We start from the raw sequence: 13,442 nt of genomic DNA on the forward strand, positions 1-13,442 counted from the left end.
TGGCACAAGACCTGCAACACAAACTTAAAATATTCAAAGTGTACTTGCTAGAGGAAATGGGGGGATATAATGAAACATTTACATATTTAACAAGCTTAAATATATTATAGGATGGTAAGAATTTCCATAAAAAAAGGAAATTTGAGGAGAAAGGTTCAGGATCTGAAGTTGGAGAACGGTTTGGAGGCAACTTGAGAAAATCAGAGAGAGAGGTAGATTCCTCAATTAAGATAACATATTAGAGAAGGGGTAGGAAATTCCAGTTCTCATATGCCACAAAAGTCAGTAAGGTTTTCAGGATATCCACAATGAATATGTATGAGATGTATTTACATGCAGTGGAGGTAAATAAATCTCATGCATTTTCAGTATGGCTATCTTAAAAACTTGACTGGTATGTGGTCACTTGAGATGCAGAATTGCCTACCACTGTCTCCTACATTCATCAAAAAGTGCTACTACACATTGATAACTCCCGTGATAGGGAAAAGTGGTGTGTTTATGGACATTTGAGTTACCGCACCAGCTAGTAAGTTACTGCTTCGCCATCAGTATTATTGCATGGTGTGGTAAACCCTATTTTTAGCATCCTGCGCTAAGGGGGGCGAAGGGAGAGACAGAGACTTATCTACAAGGCCCTCATAGTAGGGAAGTATTTATATCTCTATAGGAGGGCCACCTAATAAGTAAAGGTGAGGTGGTGGTTTAGGGTTTAGGGGCCAGTTTTGCATGTAGAGTGAGACATATGAACAGCACATTACACCTTGGTGAAGATTTGACTTCATTTGGAGTGAGGAAAGGATCACAAAGATGACATTTCTACTATATTCTCTCACCCTAGCTTGATGGACTCTATACAGGGTAGCTTCAAGCTAGGGTGAGATAACATAGTACAAAATGTTTTCTTTGTGAGACTTTCCACACTCCAAATGCTGTCAAATCTTCACCAAGGTGTACTGTGCTGTTTGTATGTCTTACTCTACATGCGAAACTGGCTCCTAAACCACCACCAACACCTCACCTCGACCTATTAGATGGTCCTCCTATAGAGATATAAATAGGTTTACACAGTGAGGCCCTTCCCAGAGGCGCTTTCTCTCTCTATTCTACTCCCAGACCCTCTCCTCCTCCCCCCCTTCCTCCCCCGCCCCCCCCCAAGCCCAGAAATGGCAAAATTGCAATTCCAAAGATTTATTGCAAATTGCGTTATGGCCATTTCAGGCATATCGCACATCCTAATACCAGGAAAAAAGGTGTAGTTATTTCCGGTGTTAAAACCGTGCGATAGTATATGTTATGCTATAGCACGGTGCGATATTGCCCCTAATTTAACTAAATCCTACCCAAACTCCTTCCCCGATCCTGCACCCCTCAAAAATTTGTATTCAAACCATGCATTGCCATACTTTTCGCATACGTTATAGCATTAACACATTTTGATGAATGATGGGGTGTGTTAGTTATTAACTGTGGACTATAATTTCACATTCTGTTTTTAATCTGATTGAACTCTCCAGGAAAAATATACTTCAATATTTTGTTTAGCCTTTGTAGCTGTTGATTTCACTTCAGAATTTAGATTGTATATAATATATTTTAGAATTAAACCTATGTACATTAAATGTAATCATATTTCTAAACAAGGTTAAAAAAGAAAAAGGTTGCTGCTCTTTTGAGTTTTTATTATACCAACTGATGGGAAAACTAAGCTGCATTATCCATGTACTAGATTATAATGTGGCATTTGTGAACTTTGTAAAACCTTGAGAAACTGATTTGTTTTTGTATTTCATTTCCATGTTTCCAGTTATAGTTGCCTAAAGTGAGAGAACTTAAATCCATTGTATCGTTTAATTTGCATTATAAAGACAAGCAATATTCTCTGATGCACTACAGGTTTTAGTTGTCCTTGAGTTCATCTGTTATTCATTCATAGCAAATTCATTCATAGGAAGTCTGTCAACTGAAATATTTGGATTTTCACAAACTGTTCAGTATCTCTTCATTATAATTTAGCTACAAAGCTGAAGTGTTGAAAATAAAAGTGTAAATCATTGAACATTTCAATGGAAGTCTTCTTTCAGTCTATTTGGAGGCATTAAAGATGCCATGGTGCTTTTGTAAAGAGATTAATCCTACTCTTGAGTTTGTTATATTATCTTTTTCCCACTACTACACTATGATTTCTTGCTCCATTATTGAAGTATCTACACTTGGAGTATCTGCAAATCAGTAATCTGATGTTCATTATGGATTGAAAATGTGTTCCAGTTATGGGAGAAGCTCTAATATAATCAGCTATATCTAACTTCCAATTTATTTCCAGCTCCCAAATTAATATTTATTTGTGTGGATATTTATCCCATTCTTTTAAAACTGCTCAGGGCAGGTTATAATAGAAACAAACATTACAGTGAATATACAACAAAAAAATACAATAAAATAAAAATAGCAATGCAGTATATGTAATAAAACAGTAATATTTTTAAACAAGGAGAGTATTACCATGAAAATTCCACTAACCTGATTTAAATTAAAAAAAGGTTTTCAAAGCTTTCTAAAAGATAACAGCTCTGATAATAAATGCACAGATTGTGTGTGGCAACTTATTCCAGCCCCGATGGATTGCACAGAAAACCCCACAATACTAAGCAATAAACAAAATCATCTTAAGTGACAGAACGTCCAGCTGAGTTTCTACCTGGGAACACAATGTGCACATGGACATATAGCACCCCAAAGTGTCCACCAAATATGCTGAACCCAACACATGGATCATGAACACTACAATTAAGGTTTTCAATTAATTGCCTGGATCTTTGCCTGAAGAGGGTTGGAGTAGAGTGGAGTGGACAAGAAGGTGAAGCAGGGCTCAGAAGCACTGTTGAAACTAGAACAGTTGGAGCATAGGAGCAGAAGCAGAACCTCTGCAGTAGGGCATTTTTAGATTTAGATAAAATAAGTAATGTAGGATACAGAGGTATTATTTCCCGGGTCACTATTTGGTCTCACTTGATTTTTCTTGTATATAATATAGCTTGTTTTCTTTAATAGAGTATTTTTATTGTTGTTTTCACACATTGTTTAACAAGTTCAGTAAAATTCTGTGTATATTTAAAGATTTCAGCATACTTTTTGGGTGTCTTACAGTTCAGTCAGGGTATGCTTTATTTTTGCACATTCTTGTCAGTATTATTATCTAACGGGCGAATTTTTAATTGGCCACGCACGTAAAAAACGGGGGTTACGCATGTGGCTGGCTCTTGTATGCGACACGTGCATTTTCAAAGGGCCGGCCATGCGCAGAAGTGCCGGGCCCATAGAAAGAGGCGGGGAGGAGCGGGGCTTGAGGCGGCCTGTACAGTGGCCATTTACCACTGTGCCGGGGAAGCATGCGCCAGTAGTTGCTTCTGCTCCAAGGAGCAGTAAGCAACATAACATAAAAAAAAAGGGAAAGGTAGATAAAAGGGGATGGAAAGTGCAGGGGAAGAGGGAGGGAGTATGGGCAGGGGAGGTACGGAAGATCCCTCCTGGTCCGCTCTTTAATTGGAGCGACTGAGAGGGAACTGGGAGAGGCCTGATCTCATCGCCATGCGTACCTTTATAAAATTAGACACCCCTCCCTGCGCACACCGCCCGCACATGTGCATGTGGCCCCCGGATTTTATAATATGCGAGCATTGGCCAGCAAGCGCATATTATAAAATCTGTGCTTCGATGTGTGCGTACCCGGAAGCGTGCGCACCTTTTAAAATCTACCCCTAAATGTATCTAGGCATTCTGAAATAAGAACATAAGAAATTGCCATACTGGGTCAGGCCAAGGGTCCATCAAGCCTAGTATCCTGTCTCCAACAGTGCCAATCCAGGCCACAAGAACCTGGCAAGTACCCAAACATTAAATAAAACCCATGCCACTAATGCCGGCAGTGAGCAGACGATTTCAATGTAATATTAACTATGACACCCAGATCTTTTTCCTGGGTGGTAACTCCTAAAATAGAGCCTAACATTGTGTAGCTACAGCATGGGTTATTTTTCCCTATATGCATCACCTTGCACTTCTCCGCATTAACTTTCATATGCCATATGGATGCCAGTCTTCCATCCTCGCAAGGTCCTCCTGCAATTTATCACAATCCACTTGTGATTTAACTACTATGAATAATTTTGTGGCATCAAATTTGATCACCTCATCTGTCATATCTCTTTCCAGATCATTTATAAATATGTTAAAAAGCACCGGTCTAAGTACAGATCCCTGAGGCACTCCACTGTTTACCTTTTTCCACTGTGAAAACTGACCATTTAATCCTACTCTATTTCCTGTCTTTTAACCAGTTTGCAATCCACAAAAGGACATCACCTCCAATCCCATTACTTTTTAGTTTTTTTAGAAGCTTCTCATGAAGGACTTTGTCAAATGCCTTCTGAAAATCCAAATACACCACATCTACCAGTTCACCTTTATCCACATGCTTATTCACCCCTTCAAAAAAATGTAGCAGGCTTGTGTGGCAAGACTTCCCTTGGGTAAATCCATGTTGGCTGTGTCCCATAAACATTCTATTTATATATTCTGTGATTTTATTCTTTATAATAGTTTCCATAATTTTCCCCGGTACTGAAGTCAGTTTCACCGGTCTTTAGTTTCCCGGATCATCTCTGGAGCCCTGTTTATATATCGGGGTTACACTGGCTGCCTTCCAGTCTTACGATTACTATATATTTTTTGGGCCTATTAGATCTGGAATAATCCATGAAAACTTTAATATTTACTGTGACCACCTTTCTACTTTTAAATGGAAGCTATTTGCCAAATGATCCACTTTATAAATTCCCAGAAAATTTGGCTTTGATGAAAATAGGGATTTGCACTTTTGAGGGAAAAGTATTATAAACATTTAAAAAACAATTTTCTAAGAGATTTCTTTGGCTAAAAATAATTTTACCCACATTAATCAACTGTCTCAAAATCACCCAGACTCAGTGTGGCTAGATGTCTGTAAGATGGTTCTACAATGTGCATATTTTTAGCCTCCTTGAGAGGAAGTGTTTCTAGGAGTGTGTATAGGATAAGGGCAAAAAAGTATGCACCTAGATGACATTTTCAAATCTTTGATGATAATTTTCAAAAAGACGTATGAGTACACTTTGGTTCGTGTATGTCGGCATGCGCTCAGATACGCGGCCATTTTATAACTTATGTGCACATTGTAAGATAGCCTGGCCGTGTGCACATGTGTGCAAATCCCAATTCTACTGCGTATGTCAGGGTATTATATAATTTATTTATTTATAGGTTTTTATATACCGACAACCGTTTGCACATCGTGTCGGTTTACAGATAACTTAAAACTTTTTGGCAGTGCCATTACATTGAACAATAACTATGCGTACAAGGGAAGAACATGATAATATTACATTGAAAATAACTATGTGTACAAGAGAAATACATTATAATATGGAAACTGGGTAACTATATACAGGGTATGACGGTTCCTCAACGGGTAGCGGATGAAGAAAAAATCAGCAGGAGCACATTGTAAGGGTAAAGCATGGAAAGCACTATAAAACAGCTCAGGAGGTCAACGAGAAGAAGGTTATTGTGGGAAAAAGTCAGAGGGAGCACATTGTAAAGGGTTATATACAGGGAATGCACTATACACAGCTTTAGGAGGTCATCGGGAGGATGGTTATTGTGGGAAGGGTAGGCCTGTAAGAACAGCCAGGTTTTTAGTTTTTTTTAAAATTTGGGTATAGATGTTTCAGTGCGCAAGTCTGGGGGCATAGAGTTCCACAGGGTGGGGCCGGCCAGGGAAAAGGCTCTGTTCATTGTGGAAATAAATTTCGTAGATTTGATAGGGGGGGTGCAGAGTGTCCCTTGGAGGGCAGTACGAGTAGGTCTGGTAGATGTGAGGATAAGCAGTGGGGGGTTGATCCAGTTGGTGTTTTTGTTGTCCATGCCAATTTCACAAATTCATCCACCCGTTCACCCAGTTAAGAGTTAGGTCCTCCAAACCCCCCCCTAGTTTCATGGCTGGCATTCCCCCCAGTTACCCCAGACCCTTTAAACCCGGCATAAATGGCTAATTTATTTTATTTTTTTAAGTTGCACCTCCTCCATAGCAGAAGTAATGTTAGGCGGCAGTGGACCAGGGCCCTGCCCCCACCACGCTGCTTTTTGAAATCAAGTGCGATATGCACACGGCAGGAGATACGCACACATCTGGGCACCTTTTAAAATTTGGTGGGTGCGTGCATGTCCCAATTTTTGCATGCGCTGGGCTTTTAAAATTCACCTTTATGTGTGTATTTTTCCAGTAAAATTCCATTCGCACAAAAGTAGATGCAAGTAGCAGTATTCACAGTGAAAGTTATGTATTTTCCCTTTGAAAATTGGTGCAGAAACCCTAGGTAAAAGGTACTTGTGGATTTTGCATCAATTAAGACATTTTGAAAATTCTTCCTGTTGGGATTGATTTACTAAGGATTTTTTCACAGACCTAGAGAATGGGAAAAAGACTTAATAAATCAAGCCTTTAACTGATTAAAGTATGCAACCTCAAGTGACCATTTTAATCAAATGTTGTTACAATGACTTATCAACTACCTTTTTGAAAACATAAACTTTCACCCAAAGCAATGTACAATGGTAACTGGTACATACGTATATTTTATGTATATTATTGGTACTTATATATATTATTTTTGCAAGCAAATCTGGATTTCCACAAGTCACAATACTGACCTAATATTTTACATGATATTTTTATGTGAACATTTTTGTTAAATATTTTTTTCATCAGATCAGAGCAAGAGAAAAAGATGTACTGAACATGAAAGAATTCTGTGTAGCTGTCATGAAAATCGAACAAGAAGTAAAGAAAAAAATGGAAGAGTTTAAATATCAGTGTGCCCACAACAAAGCTGAAATGCATGGCTCCTACAGACTGGTATTTAAAGATAGCAAATCAGGCATCATCAGATCAGTGAGTAAGCAACCTGGTCCAGATGCTGTTAGAGCCAGAGAAGTAATCGGTGAACTGCAGAGAAAAGAAGTTGAAATGGAGAAAGAACTTAACAAACTGCAGGAAGAATGCAGGAGAAAGCTAGATGTCATTGCAGGAGGAATGGATGGTGTAATTTGTATCCCTCCTACCAAGACGCAAATGGATATTAAAAGAAATGTAAAGGACAATTTGTCTTGAGTGATTTTGATTTTCAAGGATTTTCCTTTTGTATTGTAATGCTATTCTCTCATATGCTATCACTCAGGGCTAAATAGTGGGACAGATTTTAAAAGGTATGCTGGATTTTATAACACTAGTTCACCTTGCGTGCGCCGAGCCCTCGGGGAGACCAGCTGGCTTTCCCTGTTCCCTCCCCCCACCTTCCCCCTCCCTTTCCCTACCTGTCCCGCCCCCAGCCCGAAAACCCCCCCCCCCCGTACCTTTGTCTCACAAGTTACGACTGCCAGAGGCGATCCTCCGGCCCAGCGACCTTGCAGAGGCCTCTGGCCATGCCCCCGCCCCCAGACCACCCATTTTTTCAAGCCCTGGGACTTTCACGCGTCCCGGGGCTTTATGCGTGCCGCTGGGCCTTTTGAAAATAGGCCCGGCGTGCGTAACCCCCCTACGCACGTAAATCCTTTGAAAATCTGCCCCAGTGTGTTTTGTAAACAACTACCTTTCTCTAAAAGTATATATTAAAGATACACCCACCTATTTTCACTAGACTATATGCCCATTTTTGATAATACATATTCAGCACCATTTGTCCAAATGGCAGGATTTGAAAATCCGGTCATGTTGACAGGTCCTGAGATAGCTGGCTAACTTTATTCCGGTAAAAATGTGTCTTGCTAGCCTGAGGGCAGAGCCCTGGATAGTTCTAATTTTCAGCATTATGGATCATAGCCAGATAACATTAGGGCAGTCAAAGAGAAGCTGGATAAGATTTGACAGGTATATTCAGCAGTGCTAGTGCGCCACTGAATATCCCAGCAAAGTTAGTCAGACAAGTTTATCCGGCTAACTTTACTAGTCATAGTTTCTAGTCTGATGTCTGTGAAAGAGAGCAAAATGTTTTATGTGCATAAAATCAATGTATTTTGTAAAACCACTTGGTTAACTTGTTTCTCAAGCGGTATATAAAATTTAAATAAATAAAATAAAGGGACGTGTTTTTCCCAGCCATTTGTTTTATTGAAAAAAGGCATATACAATGCTAAACTTGTCAACACAATAACAATCAGCCATGCTGGTATTTTAAATATGAACAAATTTAGAGTAAAGAGATCAGACATAAAATCTATGTAATGCTTCTTTTGCTATTCTGTACATTAAAGTATCTTTACTATTATAAAAAAGTCATATAAAAATGAATGTTTGTTATCTACATCTGCTGTAATCTGTGCTGACTATGCATGCTCACTGTGTTGGTGGAAAAACTTTTAACATACACTATCTTTCTGGAATATAATTAATTGCCAAAGACACTAGCTTCATTTCAAGTCATTATCGCCTGAAAAACAACCTGTTCTGGAAAGTTGTCCCCTTCACATGTAAGATTAAATGTAGTCACCGGTTTCTTTACTATATAGTGTTTTGTTGCTTGCAATTCTGTCATTATGTAATTTGCAGCATTCTTTATAATTTAAAACCATTGGAAGGTTCACAATTACAGAGACAGTATAGTAGCCTTCTAACTGACTAAGAGCACTTCATGGTGGTGCAAACATAGAACTATTCCAGTTTGGTTGGTATAGTAATGGGTTAGTGGTACATATCAAATATCCGGTTGTTTCTGCTCAAGTTCTGTTTCTATTTCTATACTATGTTTCTTTGTCACATATTAACATGGAACACTGCAGCAGGAGCAACCCTTCTGTCGCTGTAAGCTAGGTCCTGTAGGTAGCCTATGTCTGTTTTCTGTGATCTTCTCAGTTGTCCCATAAGATCTGCCTTACATGTAAACTTTGTAACTGCTGCTTCCCTAATCCTTGTCAATCTTTGACAAAACATGAATGATTCTCCCAACTTGTCATTTCATGCAGAACATCTGCACTTGTATACTCCCCCATGGCAGAACACTTGATTTCTCTACCACCTATTGCCCTGTGGATGAACAGTGCTGCTCTCCAGACCTAGCTCTTGCCTTATTATTGGTAGCTGAAGGCAAGTTACATTCAGGTACTGTAGGAATTTCTCTATTGCCAGAGAGCTCACAATACAAGGGGTACATTTACTGAGCTGTGTTGGGAATTTATCACGTGGTAAACGCTTTAATGTAGTGATAATGTGTGGTATTTTACCTCAATGCCAAAATGGTAATGATTGCATGAAAAGCAGCTCAATACTAGGCAATTTTATGGTAATAAAAACTTGGCTTTGCCTGAAAAATCACAAGCTGTGTTTTCATGAAAGTTAGCTGCAACTCAGGACTTTTAGCTAACTTTCCCCGCACGCATCCGGACACTTAATACACATCCCAATGCTCCTGGGCAGTGTCTTAAAAGGCCTGAGCAGCCCAAACAAAGATTTCTCCCCACCCAAAATGTAAAAAAAAAAAAATCTTGTGAGACTCTCCCTTCCCATCCTAGCCCCCTGCTGACTCTAGAGTAGGAGTGGACAAACTACAGTCCATGGGCCAAACCTAGCCCGACAGATTTTTTTCCAGCTCTCCTCTTCAATTTTCCCCATTATCTGTGGCCTGCTGGCATCTTGCAGTGTTGTCATGAACAATCACCTGAAATTGCGGGCCTTTGTTAATATCATCAATCTGAGTGTTTGCAGCAGGTGGTGACATCCAGAGCAGGGGGGGCCAGTGGGACAGGAAGAAAACAAGCATCACAGCCCTGCTGGAACCAGCTGTGTGCGCCACTGATTGGCCACATCCCACTGGTGGCTGAAAGACGGAGAGTCCCGTGTGGCTGCCAGTGGACTCCTTCCCACCAGCTGATGAAATGAAACTGGAATTCAGGCCTTGCAGTATTAAAAACTCCCTAGAGGTGCACTTTCTCTATGCTGATCTCGCAATGCACAAAATCAGTATGGAGAAAGTGCTAGCCCTGCCAATTTTTTTATAAAGTTGGGGCCTGCACAGAGAAGGCAGCAGAATGGACTTCTGTTTCAGTAGCAGCGATAAGCGATCAACTCCTCCCTGACAGCCACACGGCGACAGGAGAGATGAGAAAAGGCTCCAAGGCTGCTAGTAAAAACAAAGACAGGAGGCTTGCCTTTAGTGTGTATAGGTGTATGAATGGGAGCTTGCCTGTATGGTGTTATTTATTTATTTATTTATTTTATTTATTTATTTATCGCTTTTTATATACCGGCATTCGTAGGACACATCATGTCGGTTTACAGGTAACTATGAAAGGAAATTACAATGAACAATCATAGAAGGTTAACTAGATAATATACGAAAGTACAGAAATAGGGAGTCAATGAGCAGAAATACAACTTTGTTGAACAAAATGGATTTTGATTATCCATATTAAAATAAGATATGCATATGAACTTATAAACAGTGTTAAGGAAGCATGTGCACTTGTGAACTTAGCATATGAACTTATAAACAATATAAAAGAGGCGAGGAGGGAAAAAGAGCGAGGGGGGTGGGGAAGGGTGCGGGGGAAGAAAGTGGGGCAAGGGGAACAAGGGTACTTTAGAGCAAAGCTATTTTCAAGGAAAAGATGCTGGGTGAAAAGGGCGGTGTGGGGGGGAGGGGGCAGGGAGGGTCTTAACTTTGCAGGGATGAAGGGTGTGGGGGATGGGGCAGGGAGGGTACTGGAGTGGTAAGGGGGAGGTCAAGGAGAAGGATTGCGAGGAGTTGGGGTATGCCTGTTTAAAGAGCCATATCTTGATTCCTTTTTTGAAATGGCTCAGGGACGGTTCTAGGCGGAGTTTGGCGGGAAGGGAGTTCCAGAGGGTGGGACCAGCAATGGAGAAGGCTCTATCTCTGGTAGTAGTAAGGTGACCAATTTTGAGTGAGGGTGTTTGGAGGGTGCCAGCAAGGGAGTTTCTAGTGGGGTGATTGGCTTGACGGAATTGTGGCATATCTTCAAGCCAGGGGGAGTTGTTTTTGTATAACGTGTTATGGAGAATGGTAAGTGTTTTGTATTGGGAACGGAAGGTAATGGGGAGCCAATGGAGATCTTGTAGTATGGGAGTGATATGATCAGTTTTTCTAGTGTTTGTTAAGATTCTAGCCATAGCATTTTGAAGGATTTGAAGGGGTTTAATAGTGGAGGCTGGAAGGCCTAAGAGAAGGGAGTTACAATAGTCGAGTTTTGATAGTATGGTGGTTTGCATAACAGTGCGGAAGTCGTGGGCGTGGAGGAGAGGCTTCAGTGGTGTGTGTGTGAATGGGTGCCTACCTGGGGTCTGTATGTCAGAATGGGTGGCTGTCTTGGGGGTCTGTGTGTATGAATGAATGGGAACTTGCCTGGGGGTCTATATGTGAGAATGAATGGGTACCTGCCTGAGGGGTCTGTGTGTGAGAGAGAATGAATGGGTAAGTGCCTTGGGGGTCTCTGTGATTGAATGGGTGCCTGCCTGGGAGATCGTGTGTATGTGTGTGAGAGAGAATGAATGGGTGCTTGCAGGTTTGTGTGTGTGTATGAGAGATAATGGGTGCCTGCTTGGGGATCTATAGGTGAAAGAATGCATGGGTGCCTACCTAGGGATCTGTGTGTGTGTGTGAGAGAGAGAGAATGAATGGGTGCCTGCTTGGGGATCTATAGGTGAAAGAATGCATGGGTGCCTACCTAGGGATCTGTGTGTGAGAGAGAGAATGAATGGGTGCCTGCCTTGGGGATCTGTGTGTGAGAGAGAGAATGATTGAGTGCATGCCTGTGGGTCTCTGTGTGTGAGAGAGATAATGAATGGGTGCCTGCTTGGGGATGTGTGTGTGTGTGTGTGTGTGTGTGTGTGTGTGTGTGTGTGTGTGTGAATGAATGGGTGCCTGCTTGGGGGTCTATATGTGAGAATGAATGGGTACCTGCCTGGGATCTGTGTGAGAGAGAGAGAGAGAGAATGGGTGCCTGCCTTGAGGGTCTGTGTACGAGAGAATGAATGGATGTCTGCCTGGGGTCTTGAGTGTGTGAGAGAGAATAAATAGGTGCCTGACTGCGGGGAGGGGTGTGAGGGAGCCACTGAGTTCATGTGTGTGTCAGGGAACCATGGAGCGTTAAGTGCATGTCTGTGAATGCATGGGTGAAAGCACTCTGTAAGGGTGAGAGATGTGTTTGTGTATGTTTGGGTGAAAAAGAGCATGTGAATAGTAGTGGGTGAGAAAGACCACATGTATGTGCAGCAACCCCCACTTCCTCTCTGCTTGTTAATAAGAACATAAGGCTTGCCATACTGGGTCAGAGCAAGCCCAGCATCCTGTTTCCAGCAGTGGCCAAGCCAGATCACAAGTACCTGGCAATCCTAAGAGCTAGATAGATTTCAAGCTGTTAATCCATGACAATCTCAGGGTTTCTGGAAATAAAAAGTTCCCAGGTATGAAAAACGGGGAATTTTTAAAAATCTTTACGAGTTGTAAGTATTGGCTTTTATCTGATGTCTATTTTGCAGTATTTTATGAGTGTTTGGAACAATTTTATATGAGTTTTTAATTATTTGATGTTCTATTTTATTGGCATGGTTGCTGGTTTTTGGTCCTCTCTCTGATTATGGAATATTCTTGCCACTGAAACACACACGCTCACTCCTGCTTATGGGATTTTCGTAGCAGTGTAAGACGGGACCCCCCCCCCCCCCCCCCAGCTCCCAACTATGATAGGCACCAGTAATGTGGCCCTCTTTAAAATAAAAGAGGCAACCCCAAAGCACTAAAGGTAAAAATAAAAAATGTACGGCAAAGACTTCTCTCTTTTAACCCTACCCCTTTGTAAAAAACACACTTTGAAATGTCTGTATGCCAATGCCAGAAGTCTAAGTAGTAAGATGGGAGAGTTAGAGTGTATAGCAGCAAATGATGAGATTGACATAATTGGCATCACAGAGACTTGGTGGAAGGAGGATAACCAATGGGAAAGTGCTATATCAGGGTACAAATTATATCGCAATGATAGGGAGGATCAACTTGGTGGGGGTGTGGCACTTTATGTCCGGGAGGGTATAGAGTCCAACAGGATAAAGATCATGCTCAGTAGAATCTATATGGGTAGAAATCCCATGTGTGTTGGGTAAGAGTATAGTGATAGGAGTATACTACCGTCCACCTGGACAAAATGGTCAGACAGATGATGAAATGCTAAGAGAAATCAGGGAAGCAAACCAATTTGGCAGTGCAATAATAATGGGAGATTTCAATTACCCCAATATTGACTGGGTAAATGTAACATCAGGACTTGCTAGAGACATAAAGTTCCTGGATGTAATAAATGATTGCTTCATGGAGCAATTGGTTCAGGAACCAACAAGAGAG

General features: G+C 41.1%; 1 protein-coding gene across 4 annotated transcripts in view; it reads left to right on the plus strand.

The window, feature by feature from the left end:
- The window catches only part of TEDC1 (tubulin epsilon and delta complex 1), a 176,383-nt gene extending 167,782 nt beyond the window's left edge, over positions 1-8,601 (plus strand). For all 4 annotated transcript variants that reach the window (XM_029598835.1, XM_029598834.1, XM_029598831.1 and 1 more), the window contains one exon: positions 6,809-8,601. In XM_029598835.1, the coding sequence (XP_029454695.1) occupies positions 6,809-7,210 (402 nt within the window). In that variant the 3' untranslated portion in view covers positions 7,211-8,601. The remainder of the gene's footprint in view (positions 1-6,808) is intronic.
- The last annotated feature ends 4,841 nt before the right edge of the window (positions 8,602-13,442 follow it).

This window comes from Rhinatrema bivittatum, chromosome 4 (assembly GCF_901001135.1).
Source record: "Rhinatrema bivittatum chromosome 4, aRhiBiv1.1, whole genome shotgun sequence".
NCBI lineage: Eukaryota > Metazoa > Chordata > Amphibia > Gymnophiona > Rhinatrematidae > Rhinatrema > Rhinatrema bivittatum.